This window comes from Elephas maximus, chromosome 15 (genome assembly GCF_024166365.1).
Source record: "Elephas maximus indicus isolate mEleMax1 chromosome 15, mEleMax1 primary haplotype, whole genome shotgun sequence".
NCBI lineage: Eukaryota > Metazoa > Chordata > Mammalia > Proboscidea > Elephantidae > Elephas > Elephas maximus.
In genome coordinates, this window is record NC_064833.1 from 35,568,867 (window position 1) to 35,592,247 (window position 23,381).

A 23,381-nucleotide genomic window follows, 5' to 3' on the forward strand; every position below is an offset into this window, starting at 1 on the left:
GGGAAATCTTTGATGATTTTTAAGACAGAACTAACAAGGTCTACATTTTAGAAAGATCATTAAAATAGCAGTGTGGATAACGGGTTGGGAGGCAGGGAGAACAATGAAAGTCTAGGAGCCCAGTTAGGAATTCTTTATAGTAAATTACTCTGTGTGATAGTAGGTATGCAAATCCTCACCCCACCAAGGGATGGCTGACAAATTCCCTGTTTCTCCAACCTCCACCTCTTCCTTTATCTTGTCTTGACAAAAGGTTTAGCTCTCCTCCAAAATGTTTAATGCCTGCAGATATGAATCCAACAAGCAATGGTGGTCTTCTTATTGGTTTGCTTTGTAATCAAGTGGCATGAATTTTAATCATCTCTGAAATGGCAGCAAGTAAGCTCCCTGCTAGGATTGGAATAAATATCAGTATGATTGTTTCTTGGCTGCAGGAGAAAGGTAGAGAGAAAGTACCCTAAAAGCACTTGGGTGGCCTGATAGCTTTTTCATTTTTGTCATTTTCTTTTGTTTCATTGATCTACTACATTGATTCAAGAGTAGAAAATCATACATAATAGTAGAGTTCACACAAAATACAAATATAGAATGTCTTACTTTACCATTGATTTACCACCACACACCTAGTGTTTTGGAGCTTTGGTGGCATAGTGATTAAGAGCTATGGGCTGCTAACAAAAAAGTCAGCAATTCAAATCCACCAGCCGCTCCTTGGAAATCCTATGGGGCAGTTCTACTCTGTCCTACAGGGTCCCTTGAGTCGGAATCGACTTGACGGCATTTTTTTTTTTTAATTTTTTTATGGAAACTAGTGTTTCATCTATTTTTTATATATACAGGTAGTCCCCAACTTATGACATATTCAAGTTGCGATGAATTGCACTTAAATGACTTTTTTTTGTACATCTTATTGTTAGTAATATGTACTACATACAATGTTGCAGCATGTAATTTGCTGATGTCATCATTCTCAGATGTTCACTTCCAGATGTTCAATTTTATGATTTACTGTTGAAAGCACTGCTGTACAGCAGGCTATGGCCTGGCTTACAATGAAGTGTTGGGTTGTAATGGATAGAAAGTTGGGCAATGTTCAGCTCTAACAACATACAATTGAACTGCGCATGCGCCCAACAGAAATTACGACTCCGACTTCACTGTTATGACACTGACACCAACTTCATTGTAGACCAGGCCTATAGCATGATCTTACTCGCTGTTTCATACCATAAGAAGCATCAGTTGTTAATTTGAAGCCAAGTTGCTCAAGTTTCTCTAACTGTAACACCTGCACTGCTTATACCCCCAACAATATGTCTAGCAAAAGAAGTCATGCCAAAGGCCCCAAAAACAGTTAAGTGGGGAAAACAGAGTCTTTTTAACAAATGGTGCTGGCATAACTGGATATCCATCTGCAAAAAAAGGAAAGAAGACCCATACCTCACTCCATGCACAAAAACTAACTCAAAATGGATCAAAGACCTAAATATAAAATCTAAAATGATAAAGATCATGGAAGAAAAAATAGGGACAACGTTAGGAGCCCTAATGCATGGCATAAACAGTATAGAAAACATTATAAAGAATGTAGAAGAAAAACTAGATAACTGGGAGCTCCTAAAAATCAAACACTTACGCTCATACAAAGACTTCACCAAAAGAGTAAAAAGACTACTTACAGACTGGGAAAAAGTTTTTAGCTTTGATATTTCTGATCAGCGCCTGATCTCTAAAATCTACATAATACTGCAAAAACTCAACTGCAAAAAGACAAATACCCCAATTAAAAAATGGGCAAAAGATATGAATAGACACTTCATTAAAGAAGACATTCAGGTAGCTAACAGATATATAAGGAAATGTTCATGATCATTAGCCATTAGAGAAATGCAAATCAAAACTACAATGAGATTTCATCTCACTCCAACAAGGCTGGCATTAATCCAAAAAACACAAAATAATCAATGTTGGAGAGGCTGTGGACAGATTGGAACACTTCTGCACTGCTGGTGGGAATGTCAAATGGTACAACCACTTTGGAAATCGATTTGGCGCTTCCTTGAAAACCTAGAAATAGAACTACCATACGATCTAGCAATCCCACTCCTTGGAATATATCCTAGAGAAATAAGAGCCTTTGCACGAACAGATATTTGCACACCCATGTTTACTGTGGCACTGTTTACAATAGCAAAAACATGAAAGCAACCAAGGTGCCCATCGATGGATGAATGGGTAAATAAATTATGGTATATTCACACAAGGGAATACTACGCACAGATAAAGAACAGTGAGGAATCTGTGAAACATTTCAGAACATGGAGGAACCTGGAAGGCATTATGCTGAGTGAAATTAGTCAGTTGCAAAAGGACAAATATTGTATAAGACCACTATTATAAGAACTTGAGAAATAGTTTAAACTGAGAAGAAAACATTCTTTTGTGGTTACGAGAGGGAGGAGGGAGGGTGGATGGGAGGGGGGTATTCACTAATTAGATAGTAGATAAGAACTACTTTAGGCAAAGGGAAAGACAGCACACAATACAGGGGAAGTCAGCACAATTGGACTAAACCAAAAGCAGTTTCCTGAATAAACTGAATGCTTCGAAGGCCAGTGTAGCAGGGGCAGGGGTCTGGGGACCATGGTTTCAGGGGACATCTAAGTCAATTGGCATAATAAAATCTATTAACAAAACATTCTGCATCCCACTTTGAAGAGCGGCGTCTGGGGTCTTAAACACTAGCAAACAGCCATCTAAGATGCATCAATTGGTCTCAACCCACCTGGATCAAAGGAGAATGAAGAACACCAAGGACACAAGGTGATTACGAGCCCAAGAGACAAAAAGGGCCACATGAAATGGCAACTACATCATCCTGAGACCAGAAGAGTTAGACGGTGACTGGCTACAACTGACGACTGTCCTGACAGGGAACACAACAGAGAACCCCTGAGGGAGCAGGAGAGCAGTGGGATGCAGACCCCAAATTCTCATAAAAAGACCAGACATAATGGTCTGACTAAGACTAGAAGGACCCTGGCGGTCATGGCCCCCAGATCTTCTGTTGCCCCAGGACAGAAACCATTCCTGAAGCCAACTCTTCAGACATGGATTGGACTGGACAATGGGTTGGAGAGGAATGCTGGTGAGGAGTGAGCTTCTTGGATCAGGTGGACACTTGAGACTATGTTGGCATCTCCTGCCTGGAGGGGAGATGAGAGGGTGGAGGGGATTAGAAGCTGGCAAAAAGGACACGAAAAGAGAGAGTGGAGGGAGAGAGCAGGTTGTCTCATCAGGGGGAGAGTAGTTGGGAGTGTGTAGCAAGGTGTATGTGGGTGTTTGTGTGAGAGACTGACTTGATTTGTAAACTTTCACTTAAAGCACAATAAAAATTATTAAAAAAAAAAGCAGTCATGCCACCGAAAGCTCAAATCCAAAAAAGAATGTGAGGAAGGCTCTAGACATGGATGTAAAGACAAAGATCAGTAAGGCCTATGATTATCAAGATTATCAGCAAGATTATCAAGACATCATTATCATTATGATTATCATTAAGGCCTATGATTAGCAAGAAAGTCAATGAAATAGCACATGCAGGACTGTCTCATTTGACTGTTTGAACAATCATTAAGGACAAGAATAGGATTTTGCAGGAATAATTGGCGTAAAATCAACAATTTCAACAAAGAAAAAGCAAGGGTCAATTCACGAGCTGCAGAAGCTGTTGATGATTTGTACAGAAGGCCAAATCCAGAAGAGGGTTCCTATGAGTTTACCGATGAGTCAAATGAAGAGCACACAGCCTTTTCGGAAACCTGAAGGAACAGCAAAGAGAAGACTGCCGCGAGCACTTTAACACCAGCAAGGTCTGGTTTCATTGCTTCAAACGCACATTGGCTTACATAATGTGCATATAACTGGAGAAGCAGGAAGCCCCAGTGCTGAAGCTGCTGAAAAATTCAAGGATAACCTCAACAGGATAATACAAGACAAAGACTATCTACCAGAGCAGATTTTCAACATGGACAAAACAGGCTTGTTTTGAAAAAGGATTCCAGAATGGACCTACATGATTTATTTTTTTAATGTATGTATATATGCATTAAAATATATCTGTAAAAGTTTCTTAATTTTGAAAACTCATCAGGGATTTATAATTTCTAATTTTCATTATATAAGTATTTTTAACCAGTTTTAAATAAAACCCAGCCCTAAATATACATGATGATTAACATATTTTAGATCGAGATTTTTAAAATGTGCTTAATAACTTTCTTAAAGATGAACATACATTTTTTTCTAGTGTTATTTTAATATTGTTTGTGTTTGTAATGTTTTTAACCTTCAAAGACAAATAAAGATTCGATTCATTAAGATACTGATAATAAAAGGCAATAATAATGACAATTAAAAAAAAAGAAAAAGAGGTACCTTACAACCAACTTATGACGAAGTCGTTGGAACAGAACCCATCGTAAGTCGGGGGCTAACTACATCAAAAAGCCTATTTTCCTTATTCCAACATCATTTAATGTTTTTACTATTTAAAACATTAGTCCCCTTCCACTATTTTTTGCTAGAGATTCTCAGTAGTAAACGTATAATTTGAGAGAGCAAGGAATGTAAAGAAGTTTAAAACATGTTAAAGGCTACTCTTCTTTCAAAGTATCGAAGCTAAATAATTCAGCTATCTTGCTTATGTACCATCCTGTGAGTATACATCACTAGAAATCGATAAGAAATATTTTCTTTTGAAATACACTTTTCCTTTCTGCATGTGTGCTTAATACAGTTTTGCTCTGTATGATATGCTTTATCAGAGTTGCTCTGATTGCAATTGTTTGCAATACATTTATGTGTACCTTGGAATATATGTTGTTGCTGATGTGAGAGGTAACTAGAGAAACAGTCAAGGCATAGGAAAGAAAAGGGGTCTTGGCATTTTATATTTTTCAGGATATGTAATATTAAAATAACACAAGAAAAACTGTATGTTAGTCTTTTTAAAAAGTTATTAAGCATACTTTAAAAATCTTGATGGATCTAAAATATGTTAGTTATCATGTATATTTTAAAATTTGAAATACATAATGAAAATTATAAATTATAAAGGTCCTGGTGAATTTTCAAAATTGAGAAATTTTGAATTTATTTCATGTGTTTGAAATTGGGAAAAAATATCACAACACTAGTGAATAGCAAACACAAGATCTTTTCCTCCAGCTTAAGAATTATGGGGTTTTGTTATTGTTGTTTTTTCTGATGATTAAATGGCTTTACACTGTTCAGCCAGGAAATTGGCTTGAAAACTTGGCAGAAAAAGTAGAGAAGAAAAAAGAGACATTCTTAATTAAACACATATCTCAACTTTAATAAATGTGTAAAGTTAAAAAAAACCTAAGAAAATGAGATACTCTTAAAGTAAACAAGTTAACAACGAAGATTTAATCATTCAGACAGAGAAGGTGTTAAGAAACCACAAGACCAAGAAAAAATAAGTAAATTAATTTAAAAATATGAATAAGGACTGAATTAAAAGGAAAAAGCCACCAAACTTGAATCAAGGTCATGTCCTACAGAGAATAGTATTTGTAGAAATGCAACTCAAGATATAAAAAATATATATTGCAAGAAAAAAACAAAACAAAACAAAACCCGTTGCTGTCGAGTCGATCCCGACTCATAGCGATCCTATAGGACAGGGTAGAACTGCCTTATAAGAGTTTCCAAGGAGCGCTTGGCGGATTTGAACTGCGACCTTTAGGGTTAGTAGCCATAGCACTTAACCACTACACCACCTGTGTTTCCATTGCAAGAGAAAGGAAAGCTTTATTTAAAAAAAAATGAATTCCAAAAAATTCCTGAATTTTATCATCTATGAAAAGTGAAAAGAGTTTTCTTAGTTAATAGACTGAGACAGTAAATAACACATCTTTTATATAATAAATTATTTTTTAAAAATTAAAAAAGAAAACATATGGTTAGTGGCTTAGTCATCTAGTGCTGCTATAACAGAAATACCACAAGTGGATGGCTTTAATAAAGAGAAATTTATTTTCTCACAGTCTAGTAGGTTACAAGTCCAAATTCAGGGCGTTAGCTCCAGGGGAAGGCTTTCTCTCTCTGTTGACACTGGAGGAAGGTCCTCCTTGCCAATCTTCCCCTGGACTAGGAGCTCCTCTGCACAGGAACCCCAGATCCAAAGGATATGCTCTGTTCCCAGTGCTTGTTTCTTGGTGGATGAGGTCCCCAACTCTCTGCCTGCTTCCCTTTCCTTTTATCTCTTGAAAAATAAAAGGTGGTGCAGATCACACCCCAGGGAAACTCCCTTTAGATTGGATCAGGGATGTGACCTGAGCAAGGGTGTTACATCCCACCCTAATTCTCTTTAGCCACAGGCAGAGATTATGATTTATAACATGTAGAAAAATCACAAAATGGAGGACAACCACACAATACTGGGAATCATGGCCTAACCAAGTTGACATATATTTTGGGGGGACACAATTCAATCCATGACAGTTAGCTATATAATCCTGCTTGCCGCTAATAAGTGGGCTTGATAGTTTCAACCCTGGAATATTTCTAGTATGCTTTTTCAGTTTTTAAAAATGTTTTCTTTTTTTCTCAACAGAATTTATGCTAAAAAATAAACACACACAAACTAACAAAACCCAAAACAAAGCAACACAATAGTTCTTGATAGGAAATAATTATATATATATATCTCCTGAAAATTATGGACAGATTAGTATTTAGAAAGATACAAAATTGAAAGAGCAATTTTCAAGCATGTGAAGAGAAAAATGAATACTGTGATTACTGTGATAAATGAATACTATTGTAAATAAGCTAATATCTTTTTATAACAAAGTAAACATGAAAATTAGAAGAAAACTGCAGCTCAATTTTTTGAATTAAAAAAAAAAATCTGTCACATTTGACAACATTTCAACAAGATCAGGGAACATTATTTATCATACACGGCAGAAATAACTTGGTGACAAAGGTGGCTGAGGTAGGAGACCTAAACTAACACTGCCCCAGTTTATGTTGTCAACGACTCTCACCTGGACTAATCTGTCCTGTTCTCAAATTCATGTTCCCAAGTGAATTCTATAAAGCTTAAATCTGGCAGTGAACTTCAAATGAAAGCAGACACCTAGTAGAAATCAGAGACGTGGCTGAACAGGTTGTGTGTAGATTCTTGCTCTAGATACACGTTCTGTTAGAACAAATTAAGGTCATCCTGTGTTTTATTCCTTGTAGCAACTCTTATTTTCTTTTTTGAGTGATAATGAGCACTCAGTTATACCAAAGCTAATGTGTTCATTGCAAATCCGGGTTAAAAGACAGTTCTGACTTTTTGACAATTTTGATTAAGCACCAGGAGCCCGAACACTCGAAGCGGGTTGGGGGAGGGCTTTGTAGGCTTTTTAAAGCAAGCAACGTAACATTTATGTACCACAGTTTCCTTATCTAGAAAATGGAAATAATATGTTGTTGGGTGCTGTGGAGTCAATTCTGACTCATAGCAACCCCATGTGACAGAGTAGAACTGCCCCACAGAGTTTTCTTTACAGAAGCAGATCACCAGGTCTTTCTCCCCCAGAGCCATTGGGTGGGTTTGAACTGCCAACTTTTCGGTTAGCAGCTGAGCACTTAACTGTTTGCACCACCAGAGATCCTTGGAAATAATATTAGCCCTGCCTGTTTTACGGGGATGGTGCACAGTGGGTTAAGAGCTCAGGCTGCTAACCAGAAGGTCCACAGTTTGAATCCACCAGCTGCTCCTTGGAAACCTTACATGGTAATTCTACTCTGTCCTATACAGTTGCTACGAGTTGGAATCGACTAGACAGCAACTGGTTTGTTTGTTTATTTTCACTTTACAGGGATGTTATGAAACTTTTAAGTAAGATGAGAATTTATGTTAAGGGTTTTTATAAATTATGCAATGCAGAGCAAATTCAAATTATTTCCTGTTGTAAGTAATATTGATTTACAGTTGGGGGGTCATGATTCCACTCCTGGTAGGCACAAGTCAAATATAGCCTAGAGTTAGGTCAGTCACAAGTGTACATCCTGTCCCTGCCTGACTCTGAGGCCTCATCTCCTCATGGTACTCCTACCACTGTCCAGTCATGCTGGTATTCTTTCTGTTCCTTTTACAAACTAAACTCATTTCCACCTCCAGACCTTTCACTTGCACCTTCTCTACCTGGTTAACTATTCTTCCAGATTCTTGTATGGCTGGCTTCTCATCATTTGGGTTTCAACTCATGATACCTTCTTGGGGATGCCCCATCATTATCCAAGTTGCACTACCGTCACACCTGCCTCCAGTCACATTTGATCTCATTCCTCTATTGTTCTCTTTTTAACACTTGTTACCTGAAATTCTTATTCTTTTTTACTTGCTTATTGATTCAGTGACCACCGTGTGAGGGCACTGTGACCTCTTGAGGAAGGACTTGAATGACTAAGCAGTCTGTTTACTAAGCCAGATAGGACTGCCAATGCTTGGATAACAGTCAAGAAATGCAGAGTGACCTTGTCAAATGAGAGAAATGATCAGCTGAAACCTGAATTTTCAGAACAAGGAAGGATAAGAAAACAAACGTGAGGAAGAAAAACACACTAAACAGACTTAGGATTAACAGCATTTTTTGTTTGTTTTTTGCTGTTAAGTGTAGGAAGTTATAGTTGGCTTAGTATGTCAGCAAACATAACAATTTGGAAAACAGAATTTCTTGTTCTTGTTTGTCTGTATCCTGAAACCTGAATCCTATGAAAGAATAGATTGAAGTAGTCTGGGAGACATGATAATGACAATTTTCTACATTATGCATCTGGATAAGTAATATCCTTGTACAAGTCAAATTCAACATGTACATATCCTTCAGATCACTTATTTGCCTATAATTTCTATTCTATTACACATGAAATGTTATTTTTAAAAAATCCTCTCCCTTACATAGTCCCATCCTACAAAGCAAAATTGCGAAGGAAGTCACATTTATCTTTAGCATTCTCCCACTTCTTCTTTCAGAAACTCTTTCTTTACTCTTGAGACCTTTAATCCTTATCTACCCACTGTGACCTATCTGCCCACAACTCTCTCTCCAAGGCCCTGCATTCAGCTGTCAGCAGACCTCTAGCTGGCGTTTCTTCTAAATTCCAATTTAGAATTGCACATAACCCTACTGTGACGCTTAAAGAAATGTATCAGTGTAACTGTCCATTTATGAGTCTGCCTCTCTCATTAGACTCTACTGTATTACTAAAGTTTCCCCAGGACTTATTACAGAATACAGTAGGCATTCAATAAATGTTTTCATTTTATATTTTTCTATAGTATTAACTCATTTTACCATTGTGCAGCTGTTAGTTTATTATTTTTAATGTCAACACAGCTGGGATTAGGGTCATTTTTTAATATGTATTTGTTTTAAAAAAATCTTGTCCTTTTTTTAGAAAAAAAAGTATAAAAGTGATGGGGGAAGAGGGCTTTGCTCTATATGACTGTTCTCTCAATTCTCCATTTAACTGGAAGGAAAGCACAGTGAAGAAAATCTCAAATGATAGATGATTCTATATATGTTGCTCTCTTCTTCCGATTAGCCGAATGGGTCACCTTAATAGAGAAGCCATACTATAGACTTCCTTCTTCAAGCACAGACTCTGGAACCAGGGTCTTGGGTTTCAATCCTGGCTCTGCCATATGCTTAGTTTGTTTGGTCATGGGTAAGTTTCTTAATCTTTCTTGGTTTTCTCACCTGTAAAATGGGAGTAATAACTATACCTAAAATACAGCGTTGATCTGAGGATATAGTCAACAAATATTTATTGAGGGCAGGCTACGTACAAGGCACTGCTCTTGGCATTATGGATAGAGTATGAAAAAGAAAAAAAGACAAAATTCCTTCTTTATGAAGTTTGCATTCCAGTAGTTTGAAAAGATCCTTGGGTGGCACAAAGGGTTTGTTCTCTACTACCATCCTAAAGGTTGGAGATTTGAACCCATCCAGTGAGTGGCACCATGGAATAAAGGCCTAGCAATCTGCTTCTATAAAAGACTACAGCCAAGAAAACTCTACGGAGCAGTTCTGTTCTGCAACACGGGGGGTTGCCATGAGTCGGAACTGACTTGATGGCAATGAGTAAGCATGATAAATACACATACATATACATGTTAGACAATGATAAGTGCCAAGGAGAAAAAATAAAGCAAAGAGGGATATAAACCGTTGAGGTGCTGTAGTGTTTGAAGTTTTAGGTAGCGTAGAGAGGGCAGGTTTCACAGAAAAGGCAAATTGAGTGAAAACCTGAGTAAAAGAAGTGAGTGAGCTGCCCTGTTGATCTCTGTGGGAAAAGCCTTTGGGTAGAGAGAACAGTAATTACAAAGACCTTGAGACAGAAGCATGTTTGGTGTGTTTGAGGGACAGTAAAAGGTCAGTGTAGCTTGAGAGGGATGAACGAAGAGGGGACAGTAGGAAGGAGGAATTGTAGAAAATAAGGTGTGTACTTGAGGTGGAAGTACGATTAGATAGGGCCTTATGGGCCATGATTACGACTTTGGCTTCTACTCTGAGATGGTACCCATTGAAGAAGTTTGGGCTAAGGAGTGACACAATCAGATTCGTGTTTTAACGGTATTCTTCCAGCTGCCTTAATGGAAACAGACTGGTGTGGAGGACAGAGAGCATGGGAAGAGGCAGGGGACCAGTTAGGAGGCTATTGCCATAATGCAATAGAAAGATGGTGGTGGTTGGGACCTAGGAGGAAGCAGTGCAGGTGGTGATGGTGAGAGCTGAATGGATTCTGGATATATTTTAAGAGTAAAAAGGATCTCCTGGCTGCTTAGCTGAAGGGTGGGGCAGAAAAAGGAGAGTCTAGAATTACACTAATGGCTAATATTTGTTATTGTGGGATTAATATACAAAAGTGAGTTAACATGTTAATGAGTTGGTATGTGTGAAGCACTTAGTATAGTACTTAAAATCAAGTAAGCCCTATATAACTGTTTGCTCTTATTAATATTAAATTAAGATGGAGTCATGGATCGAATTGGGTCTCCCCAAAATATGTGTCAACTTGATTAGGCTATGATTCCCAGTATTGTGTGGTGATCCTCCATTTTGTGACTGATGTAATTTTTCTATGTGCTGTAAATCCTAATCTCTGCCTGTGGTTAATGAGGCAAGATTAGATTATGATAAAGAGGATTAGGGTGGGATGTAACATCCTTACTCAGGTCACATCCCTTATCCAATGTAAAGGGAGTTTCCCTGGGGTGTGGCTTGTATCACCTTTTATCTTACAAGCGATAAAAGGAAAGGAAAGCAAGCAGAGAGTTGGGGACCTCATACCACCAAGAAGGCGGCACCAGGAGCAGAGTGCATCCTTTGGACACAGGCTCCCTGCACCTGAGAAGCTCCTCAACCAGGGAAGGATTGAGGACAAGGACCTTCCTCCAGAGCTGACAGAGAAAGAAAGCCTTCCTCTGGAGCTGATGCCCTGAATTTGGGCTTGTAACCTACTAGACTGTGAGAAAATAAATTTCACTTTGTTAAAGCCATCCACCCGTGGTATTTTTGTTATAGCAACACCAGATGCCTAAGACAATGACCATGGAAGCTGCAGACAAGAAATCAAACGATGCATTGCATTGGGCAAATATGCTGCAAAAGACCTCTTTAAGGTGTTAAAAAAGCAAAGATGTCACTTTGAGGACTAAGGTGCGCCTGACCCAACCCATGGTGTCTTCAATTACTTCATGTGCATGCGAACGCTGGAAAATGAATAAGAAGACAGAAGAAAAATTGGTTCATTTGAATTATAGTGTTTTGCAAAAAATACTGTATATACCATGGACTGCCAGAAGAATGAACAATTCTGTCTTAGAAGAAGTATAACCAGAATACTCCTTAAAAGTGAGGGTGGAGAGACTTCATCTCACATACTTTGGACATGTTATTGGGAGGGACCAGTCCCTGGAGAAGGACATCATTCTTGGTAAAGCGGAGGGTCAAGGAAAAAGAGGAAGATCTTCAACAAGTTGGACTGACACAGTGGCTGCAACAATGGGCTCAAACATAGCAACAACTATGAGGATGGAACAGGACCAGACAGTGTTTCATTCTGTTGTACATGGGGTCCCTATGAGTCGGAACCTCCTCGATGGCACCTAACAACAACAACATGCAGTGGTACCTATATTCTCCTATGGAATTCATTTTTCATTGGCAAAGTGTAAGATAAAATGCTGAAAATATTTGAAGTTCACCTTATGGCAGGAAAAGGGTCCTGACTCTGAAAGGGGCTATGTGACTATCCCATTGGGTTCACTGTGGCTAAGAGCTACAGCTGCTAATCAAAAAGTTGGCACTTTGAATCCACCAGGCTCCCCTTTGAGACTCTACGGGGCAGTTCTACTTTGTCCTATAGGGTCACTATGAGTTGGAATCGACTCAACGGCAGCAGGTTTGGTTTTTTGGTTTTTCCCCTTCATGAATTTCTGGAATCAGGGAGTAGGGCTCTCCCACAATTTCCATTGTGACTTGTAGTTCTTTTCTCCAGTGGGCATTAGCTTATATCCATAACTCTCTTTTCATTAGAGGTAAAGGCCCTATTAAAAAGTATTTATGTGTAAATTCTATTTCAGTTCCAATCTTTATTTATAACAGGTTTTGGTAAATAAATAACTTTCGGGACCCAACAAATAGATGATAAAGTAAGGTTTGATTGCTTCAACCAAGAAAGTAAAACAAACAAATGCATGAACCCTAATTGCTGGCAATTAGCCTGACCGTGTTTTCCCTCTGAAAGTGAGGAGTTAGACAAAACTCTGTCACAGATTTCCAAGTTGGAAAGTAACTGGGCTAAAGCCGATCTTACTGTGCTATCCAATAAGTCTGCACCTTGTTCTGAGAATTATGTTGATACAAAATCCACTGCTTAACGTGTTTATGTTATTTTTTTTTTTTAACCAAAGACTCCCTGTAATTTGCAGGCTGACTTGTCTCTTAAATAGAAGGAAAAAAAGATAGGAAAAGAATTGAGGAATCTAGGTAACCTCTTCTATTTGTAATGCCATGGAGGTACTCTGGGCTGGGGCTCTGCTCATTCAATAAAGGATACAAGCTCTCAGGGATCCGCTTGCATTCAGCATTGGAATTCAGAATAGCTGGGAGTCTGATATGTAGATGCTTCTGTGAAGATAGTTTTCAAACTTCTCCTTTTATTTCAGTCGCTTAGTTAAGGGGTCATATCGTTATTTTCAACTATGACTAAATATGCAGAATTTACTCTCTTTGTTGTTGTTCATTAGCTGTGTGGAGTTGGGCCCTCAATTCATGGCGACCCACCCCATGCACAACAGAGCAAAATGCTGTCCAGTCCTGCACCATCCCCATGATGGTTGTGAGCCAGACCATTAGGATCCACAGAGTTTTCACTGGCTGATTTTTGGAAGTACGTCACCAGGCCTTTCTTCCTAGTCAGTCTTAGTCTGAAAATTACACTGAAACCTGTTCAGCATCATAGCAACACACAAGCCTCCACCGAAAGATGGGTGGTGGCTGTGTATGAGGGTCATTGGCTGGGAATCGAACCTGGGTCTCCCGCATGACGGGAGAATTCTACAACTGAACCACCACTGCTTCTCCTTTTCTCCTCTCCCTCACTTTCTGGTCACACATAAGCCTGTCTAATAATGTTTTGTTTAATACTGATCCTTAAAATTTATAACTAAACAGTACTTCGTGGTTTATAAAGTACTCTCATATACATTGCATATTCAATATTTTTACTGGCTTGATTTTTTTCTTTTATCAAATTATCCTACCAATCCTGTGACAAGAAAATTATTCATATTATTTCTATCCTTTAAATGCAGAATTTTAAGCTCTGAAAATAATTATCAGACTGCTAATTCCATATCGTTTTAAGGAGAAGACAACAGTTTTCAGTTTAAAATACTTATCCTCTTTTTGTTTTATTACGGTTGAATGCTGGTAATTAAATTACTAATACAGTTCTCTAAGTATTTTCCAGAGGTGTTCAGCCAAGACAGTTGCCCGCAAAACAGATAGAAGAACAAGAATGCAAGGGAGACAGGGAGGAGGAAAGTACTGGGGAAAGGCTCCTAGTGAGGAAAGTAGTGAGGCCATAAATAAGCCACATTAAAAAAAAAATAATAATTCTCAAAGTTTGGATGTGAAATACACAGCCTTTAGCATATCATACAAATAATAGACTTATATGTATTTTATTACTGCCTTATTTCATCAAATCTACAAGATGTACCATAAAAAACAAACAAAAAAATAAGATGTACCATAAAGAAAGAAAAAAACTGCCAAATAAATTATGATGTACTATTGATCAAAAGAAGTTTTCAGATTTCCCAATGTGAAAATGTGAAAAAAAGTGCACTTCAGAATCAAGGAAATACAGTACTGGTAACTACAGAGGGTAGGGAAATTCTCAAAATCAGTCATCATATAAAATTTAGACAATCAGTAAGCATTTATTAAGTGCCTGTAAACGAGTACAAAGAAGCAAAAGGCATAATGTAAGAAAAGAGACTTAAGTGCTACATATGAAATATTAATTGCTATCTTTCAAGTTCACAGTTATGACCCCTGTTGAAGAAAACAGATCCACTTGGGACAAAAGAGTGTGCAGGTGCCAAGAGGATACGCAGTAGAGGAGGGAGGAGAGTACAGAGGAGCAAGCTGGGGGCGGGGAGCCGGGGGCGGGGGCAGGATGACTTGGAGGAGAGGGAGGAAGAGCGTGAGGAGCGATGGAATTTAACCAGGAGTTTCATTTAAATTCAAAAGTGTTCTAAATCCTGTCCACACCAGATCTATTTTCTAAAATATAATTGTTAGCCTGCATTAAAAAAAAAAAAAAAACTGAAATAATACTTTAAAATATCAGTTTTGAAAAACGGCTTTATACACTTTTTGTAACATATACAGTTTTATGACTAACACTGAAATTTTTTCTACTGTAGCATATTTTTTAAATTCTAAAGATTGAAAACTAGACCATTTTGATATCTCTCAAATTTAAACTTAACATAATTGAGCAAATATTTGGCACTGCTTAGAAACTGAATTTTGTTAGAACAGGTTATTGGCCTCCTTGATGACTAAAAAGTTGTAGAATTCGTGATTAAGATTAAAAAGTTGTTTAGGCTGAAACCGATCATCTGAATGTTTTTACTTAGGAATTTTGCATATGTTATGATTATCATCATAGCATCTGTGTGCTGAACTGGAAAAATGAAATTAGATTACTGATCTCTAATTAAAAACATTTTTGTTTATGCAATGGGAATTTCATAAATAACTGTCTTATAATGTGAAATAATTGCTTTTTCAATTGCCCAGATAGAAGGAAAGATACTCAACCTTTTAGCTGTGCATTACGCTCATCAATTTATTACTAATTTAGAAGAGATAATATCCTGCAATGTCATTAAGCTTCATGACTAAGTGGTAAATTATATCATACATTCTGAGGTTGTTGTCACATAGTTGCTTGCGATTGAGGAAAACCTAACCTAGTAATGGTAATTACTTCTGTTGAAAGGCAAAACTATAAATAAATAATAATGCAGAGCAATTACATTTTTAAAAGTCAATAATGAATTCCATCTGCTGCATGCCATTAAAAATCAAAGAGGTTACTTACATGCCTCAGTTCTTTTTATAACTTTATTCCTTCCATTTAAAAGTACAGGTCGATCCATCAATAATAAAGTTATTTTGGCTTGTTAGCCCAAAACTTAAAAAAAAGGAAAAAAAACCGATCTATTTTTCTGGTTATTTCTCTGGAGTCTACAGAACTTAAAGTAATAAAACTGTAAAGGAAAATGGACATTTCAGCAGAGTATTAAGGGGACGATTAAAAGAGCCTTAAGGAAATGCGTTACCAGTCCTTCAAACCTAGACCACAGGGGTGATAAAAGCAGGAATGTGAGATTCGATTACTATCATTACCCCAGTTATGCACGATTTTTCAGTTAAGGGCAAAGTAAGGCTAGAGAGAAATCTTATTGACAAATGATATCCTGTGAATGAACCAAAAAAACCACAAAACTTCACTAATGACTTGTTACAAATGGCCGTTGGTCACAAAATCAAAATTACTGGAAACAGACTCAAAATTACTCTATCTAAATCTATTTCAGGGGTGGCTCCTTACAGAGTCACGGCAGCAGCACCTGCTACAAATCATAGAGAAATAACGTACATGCACATAAAGTCTTTTTTATATTTAGATTTAGTAGTTTGACAGTTCATACCTTTCCCACCTCCCTCATCAAACATTCCCTTCCTGGAGATGGAAGACAACAGATCCAGATAGCTACTCGGTGGGGTTTTGAAAATATAAAGTAAGCCCTATAAAGCCTGCCTAAATGGCTTTCCACAAGGACTTGTTTACATGCTGAGAGTATTTCCACATACCTTTACGTGGGCAGAACATTTCTGAGGTCCTCCCTTCAAACTCTACTCAGCCTGCAATATGCTGCTCTCAGGAAGAGGAGACGGGGAATTTTGGTTGATGTGTTTCCTCGGGTAAGACAACACTTCCTTTCTGGGTGAGTGCCCTCTCCCCCGCCTGGTCCCTGACCCCTGGTGGCAGTGTGTGAGATTCAGATTTCTGTTTCTGCACCCAGGAAACCCACCATACTTTCGGTGCAACTGTGAACTTGCTCTTGGCTCACTGAACATTTTGGAAAGAATGTCAGAATGCTCAGCATAATATGTTACTAAACTGACTCTCCAAAGTCTACCATGGAGCGAGATAACAGAATTCAGCATCTAACTCCTGTAGGATTTCTTATCGCAAAGTAAATCTATGGCATGGCCACCTCTAACAAACCTCTGTTGTGCAGTCCTAATAGCACCCGCAGGCTGTGGATCTGATAAACTGGGTTCAAATCAGGCTGGTTTTGTACCTTCGCAAATATTTAAATGCTGCCAGTTCATTATCAAAGAGCCCTGGTGGTGCGTGGTTAAGCACTCAGCTGCCACCTGAAGGGCTGGCAGCTCAAACCCACCAGTGGCTCCTCAGGAGAAAGATGTGGCAATCTGCTTCCATAAAGATTCCAGCCTTGGGGGCAATTCTCTTTTGTCCTATAGGGTCACTAGGAATCAGAATGAACGCAGAGCGAAGGGTTTGGTTTGGTTTTAGTGTACTGTTAATATAAATTTGGTTTTCCCCCCAGAACCTTCAAATGCATCATCACAATATAATACATTCTACTTTGCATTATAGTTATTTCTTTTTTGTCTCCTTTTCCTTATTGGGACAAGGAGAGAGTTCCCCCTAACAGCTGTCACAGCGCTGAACACTTAGGAATTGAGTGAAGGCATAAGAGTAAATAACTCTGCCAGTCCTACTCGGCCCCCTCTTAATCCACCGTCCCTGTTAGCCCTGTGGAGGGAAATGGCTCTGTTTACAGCCTGGCTCTCTTGGAGGCCCTGTTCATGTCCTTGAACCCCAGAATACTGGAGAAGATTTTGGTGGATGCTTTTCTTTTATTCTTCCCTCTCAACACATTTTCATGAGTTTCTTCAAAGGCAACTCACTGAGATATAAACGTCTTGTTATGCTGTACTTTACTTGGGGGCAGGGATCGCAATCACTGGGTAAAGAAAAATCAACTCGGCACAAAAAGGTTCCTGTAAGTCCAAGAACTATTGGATGAAAAATAGGTGGGCTTCACGGACAAGTTAAAAAAGATACTACAATTCATCAAAAACTGTGTAGCAAACTTACTATATTGTCATAAACTGACAATGGTCATAAAGAAAAGAGAATCCACATTACACCAGTTCATAATTATGATGTTCTAAGTAATAGTGATAATATCAAGATTTTGGCATGAAATACAGAGATTATGGCTTTTGCCAAATTCTGGCAGTTTCATAGTATGCTATGAAATACAACTAATAAGTACAAGACCAAGCCAACATTTTTTTAGAAGAAAATGGGATAAACTGGCAATAGGATTCATTCCAAAATGAAAATTTTTGATGTCAAATCTTCTCTATAGTGAAACCCTCGTGGCTCAGTGGTTAAGAGCTTAGCTACTAACCAAAACGTCAGCAGTTTAAATCCACCAGCCGTTCCTTGGAAACCCTATGGGACAGTTCTATTGTGTCCTACAGGGTCACTACGAGTCAGACTTAACTGCAACGAGTTTTGAATCTTCTCTATAAGGAGCTCTCGTGGCTCAACGGTTAAGCACTCTGCTGCTAACCAAATGGCTGGTGGTTTGAACCCACCCAGTGGCTCAACATGAGAAAGGCCTGGCAATCTGTTTCCATAAAGATTAACCCACCTATTGCCATCAAGTGGATTCCAAATCATAGTGACCCTATAGGGCACAGCAACCCCATAGGGCTTCCAAGGTTGTAAATCTTTACAGAAGCAGACTGCCAGTTCTTTTTCCCATGGAGTGGCTGGTGGGTTGAACACCACTGTACCACCAGGGCTCCTTCCGTAAAGATTACAGCCTAGAGAACCCTATGGGGCAGTTCTATTCTGTCACATAGGGTCACTCTAAGTCAAAAATTGACTCAATGGCACCCAACAACAACCATCTTTTCTACGGCACTACTTTTGTATCCACTGTTGTTGTTAGGTCCCGTGGAGTTGGCCTCGACTTAGGGTGACCGAAGGCACAACTGGATGAAATGCTGCCCAATACTGCACCTTCCCCGTGATAGGCGGTGGACTGGACCATTGTGATCCATAAGGTTTTCATTGGCTGAATTTTGGAAGTAGACTGACAGACCTTTCTTCCTAGTCAGTCTAAGTTTAGAAGCTCCACTGAAACATGTTCAGCATCATAGCAACACACAAGCCTCCACTGACAGGTGTGTGATGGCTAAGCACGAGGTGCACTGCCAGGACTTGAAACCAGACTTCCTACATGAAAGGTGAGAAGTCTACCAGTGAGCCATCTTTGTATCCACTACAAGCTCTCTGTTTGGATCCTTTAATAGTTCCAGCAGCATTCCCTATAAATGCTACTAAGTAAGAAAATTTATGCAAAGCTTCTGATAAGTTCATGGCACTTTACCACTGCTAGGTGTTTTATTGTAGTTGTTGTTAGATGCTGTCCAGTCGATTTCAACTCCAAAGCCAAAGTCAAACCCATTGCTGTCGAGTCTGTTTCCACACATAGCGATCCTATAGGACACAGCAGAACTGCACCGTAGGATTTTCAAGGGACTGCTTGGTAGAGTTAAACTGCTGACCTTCTGGTTAGCAGCCGAGTTCTTAACCACTGTGCCGTCACTGCTCTGATTTCAACTCCGTGGGTACTAATTTCCATTCTCTTACTTAATGACACAATTGGCTTATTCCAGACCTAGAAATCATTCTATTAGCATTAAAGTAATGCTAATGATAAAAGTGCCCTACATACATGTAATGCTTTGTCATTTACAAAGTGCTTCAAGTAACATTCTCATGTTATCCTCACAACCATCCTGGAAGGTGCTACTTATTTTTCAAGGTTTTGCTGAGCTAGCTATGTATAGAAAATACAGAGTATCTGCTTGCTTTGTTATATGGTGAGCAAAAAGAGAAGGCAGAAGAAGTGTTTTGATGCCCTAATGTTCATCTTCAAATATTTCAGCACTGCTGCAGACTCTAGATGTCAGGGATGAATTGGCCTTTTTCTTTAGCAAGCCTTCAAGTTACAAGAAGAAAAGTAGACAAAGCAAAACACATAAACGGTTTAACATTTGCAGAATTTGCATAGGGGGGAGTTTACATAGTTTTATCTCATATAGATGGTAATACTACCTATATTTGCATTATGTTTGAGTATAATTGAGAGCTATAAAATAATTCACACACAGACACCCATAATCTATGAACTAGTCATATGACAGGTGCCAATACAAATATTTTTTCCTTTCTTTGTATCTATCTATCTATCATCTATCCATCTCTCCACCTATCTATATTTCTACCTATCTATATCCATCTATCTATATTTCTACCTATTTATTTTTCTATCTATAATATATCTACAACATCTAAACAAGATATCTATTTCCTAATATTTCATCATTTGGTCTTGCTTATTTGCTGTCATTAGGAAGCAATAAGAGGAATTAGACTTGAATCACTGCTCAGCTAAGTTTAGTCCTTTTAGGATTTTCTAAGACCAAATCAATTTTTAAAAGTATGTGTCTGACTGTCATTATGCACCTAATAAGCATAATTTTCAATAAACAACACGGACTTGTGGGCATGGCTCCTTCTTAGCTGTCCAGGCTGCAAAGAAGCTCTGATTTCAAAATATTTTTAATGTCATGGTCAGGAATGCAGTTCCTTCTACATCTCCTCTAATTTTTCTTCCAGGTTTTTCTTCTAGCTTCGTTCTTTATTTTACTCTAATTTATTTATTCTCCTAGCTTATTCTTTATTTTATTTAGATTATATCTGTTATCACACCAAGTAGGTTGATCAATTTATAATATAATTTTTAAATGTCAAGGTTTGTTGCTTTAAGTATTATAAAATTGATAAATTTCCTAGATTATATAATTAGAGCTTGTTCAAACTGGGAATTTTCTTTTTTAAAGATGGCAGGGATAAAAATTTGTGGTAAAAAAAAAAATCTTTCCAAGACTTGGATAATTTTGGAAGCATATGGTCTTCCTATTTATAGTTGTTAATTGTTGGCAGGTAGAATTATAAAAAGCACTTTTGCTAATATCACATTACAATGTCAAGGATACAGTCTTAACCTGAGATGTGAATTTTCCTGGGAGTGTGCACTCTTATCAAAATGTACCCTGCAGAACACCAAAAAGTACACTTTCCCTCTCAGGTGATGTGCCGAAAGGGGAAACGTGATCAGGACCCTGGGCGAGAGAGACAAGGTATCAGTTCTGAAACAAGGTTAAAAAACTCATTGGGCTCAAGCAAAAGCAGCTTTCCCTGGTTAGGGAAAACATGTGGCTTCTTTGTGAGATAGGTTACTTACCAAGCACTTAACTAGATTTGGGGGGGGGGGGGGGGCGGACCTAAAAGGGATGTTTAAGAGTGATTCTTAAATTTTAAATGACTTAAGGCAGCAATTTTCACTGGCTGATATTCATAGGACATATGAAGTGTGCTCAGCGTGCAAAACAAATGCCTCACAAAATTCCTTCAAGTTTAGCTTGCATAAAAGGGCTTTCACCTAAACCAGATCACGGAGCATGTAACAAAAATTAACGGTGTTTATTGAGCAACTGTGCGGTTGATGTAAGCCTGTGCTGGGCACTGGGGTTACAGTGGTGATTCAGCCATTCTGAAACAAGCATCCTTTTTCATTTCCTTCTCTCTTTCTCCTCATGAACATACTGTGTGACTAAAGAAAAAAAAAAAACGTTCCTCAAAGTTTTGTGTTTTTCCCCCGTGGGAGGAAAAATCTCTCATATGGGGTAGGATGCATGTTTTCCATTCTCTTCCTTCCTGTTATATTTCTCAGCAGTCTGCACTAACGTATCAGCTTGCCTCCTGCTTCCTCTGGGCTATACTTGTTAATGATGCTTTTCCAAGAGCAAGTATCGCAGAGCAATGAAGAGTTAAGACTCTGGAGGCAACCCGCCTAGGTTCAAATCTCTGTTCTTCCACTTTCTAGCCATGTGGCCTTGGGCAATTGCTTAACCTCTTTGTGTCTCAGTTTTCTCATTTGTGAAACTAGAATTTTAATCTTTCCTACCTCATAGGGTTATTATGAGGATATAATGACTTACCCCATATGAAGGTACTTAGAAGAGTAGCTGGCACAAAATAAGAGCTCAAAAATGCTAAGCTTTTAAAACTACCATGAAAGGAGAGCTATAAAAACTTGCACACATAATTTCATAGACTGTCTGCCACGTCAAGATTAATCATATTCATACTGTGGCAGATTCTTTATAATCTATAAATTTATTATTATGAAATCTCCAAAACAAAGATTTTCTTAATTATCTGATTTAGAAAATTCAAAATGATCACAAGAGAAGAGATGCAGAAAGTAAACAGATTAAGGGGGAAAAAAAATGCATCATAATGAGGAGTTAGTTTTGAACTTGATTTCAAGCTCCTATAACAAAGTCTATAGAAGAAAATGGTTGATGGTCACAAACCTAAGAAATTATACAGGACATGAAGGTATTATACACTAAAAGAATTATGTTAAAGTTAATGCTTGATGAGAGTATTTACATCAATGGTGTTTGGGAGACTGCCTAAAAGTGTATATTTTTAACTTATAAAATTTCACTGGACATGAATTACGTGCTTTATACATACTGTTTTCATCTCCATATTATTTTTCCTCTCTTGTTTCTCTTCTATCCTTATCAATCTACCAACCTACCTACCTACTTACCTGTCATGTATTTATTTCAGACAAACTTAAAAGACTAATCAGAAAAATTTCTTTAAACAAAAGGATGGCAATCTTTAAGACCATGCACATCAGAAAGTGGAAAAACAAAGATCAGGTAGAAAAAAATGGAAGAGGAAAATAATGGGATGATTAGAGACTGATAAACAAGAAAATGGAATAGATACCATTTTGAAAACTAATTCAAGATCTTTTCATCATTTAGGTCAATCCTGGAAACAAGTCCATTCTCTTGAGAAACAGAATGAGCTTTTATTTATTTTTTGTTTGTTTTAATATGCTTATACCATACAGAGGTGAATAACTTAAAAATATAATACATTTGATCTAGATATCTGGTTGGAAACTGATATGAAAACTCAGATTCATTATTTTACTTTTTAATAATGTGCTGCACTTTCAGACAAAAGTTGCTACTGTAGTTCACAGCAAAAGACCCACCTAACTGTTAGGAAAGAACCAAGAAGTTGGCCAAGTCCATTTAGTTTTGGAACAGCCAGGAAGTAATCTGGGGTGAGAAAAGGCAAAGGGAAGCAACCACATGGGATGCCAAGGCTTGTCTGATCAGCATTGCTAGTTTATGTGGGACGAAGGCTTTGATCCACCCACTACCTTTCCGAGGTAACCCTTCCAGCTCTCCAGGTTCTATCCAATTCTGGCTCATTAAATCCAGGGCAACAAGTTGGAACTAGAGCATATCTCTTCCCATTGTCCTTGGCCCCCCCGTGACCATCCTTCCCCACAAAACTCAGCCCAGTTTGTGTTCTCAGTTCAAGTACAAAGTCACGAGGAGGACTGAAATGGATACCTAGACTGAATGAGACCTTACAGAGTAGATTTGCAGGTCAACACTACAGATTCTGGCCCTAGATACCTCTCAGATCTCTTTTCTACCATCACCCTCTTACTCACTGAGTTTAATACACATGGACCTCTTTGCTGTTCCTTA

At 38.2% G+C, this 23,381-nt stretch overlaps 1 protein-coding gene across 6 annotated transcripts in view; it reads right to left on the minus strand.

Annotated features, from left to right (window-relative positions):
* The window catches only part of OXR1 (oxidation resistance 1), a 488,381-nt gene that overhangs the window by 131,534 nt on the left and 333,466 nt on the right, over positions 1 to 23,381 (minus strand). The window contains exon 1 of one of the 6 annotated variants that reach the window (XM_049854293.1): positions 16,485 to 16,606. The exons of 4 other annotated variants lie outside the window; for them this stretch is intronic. In XM_049854293.1, the coding sequence (XP_049710250.1) occupies positions 16,485 to 16,503 (19 nt within the window). In that variant the 5' untranslated portion in view covers positions 16,504 to 16,606. Of the gene's footprint in view, positions 1 to 16,484; positions 16,607 to 23,381 lie in introns of those variants that run through there. One more of the 6 variants, XM_049854296.1, reaches the window with a different exon arrangement.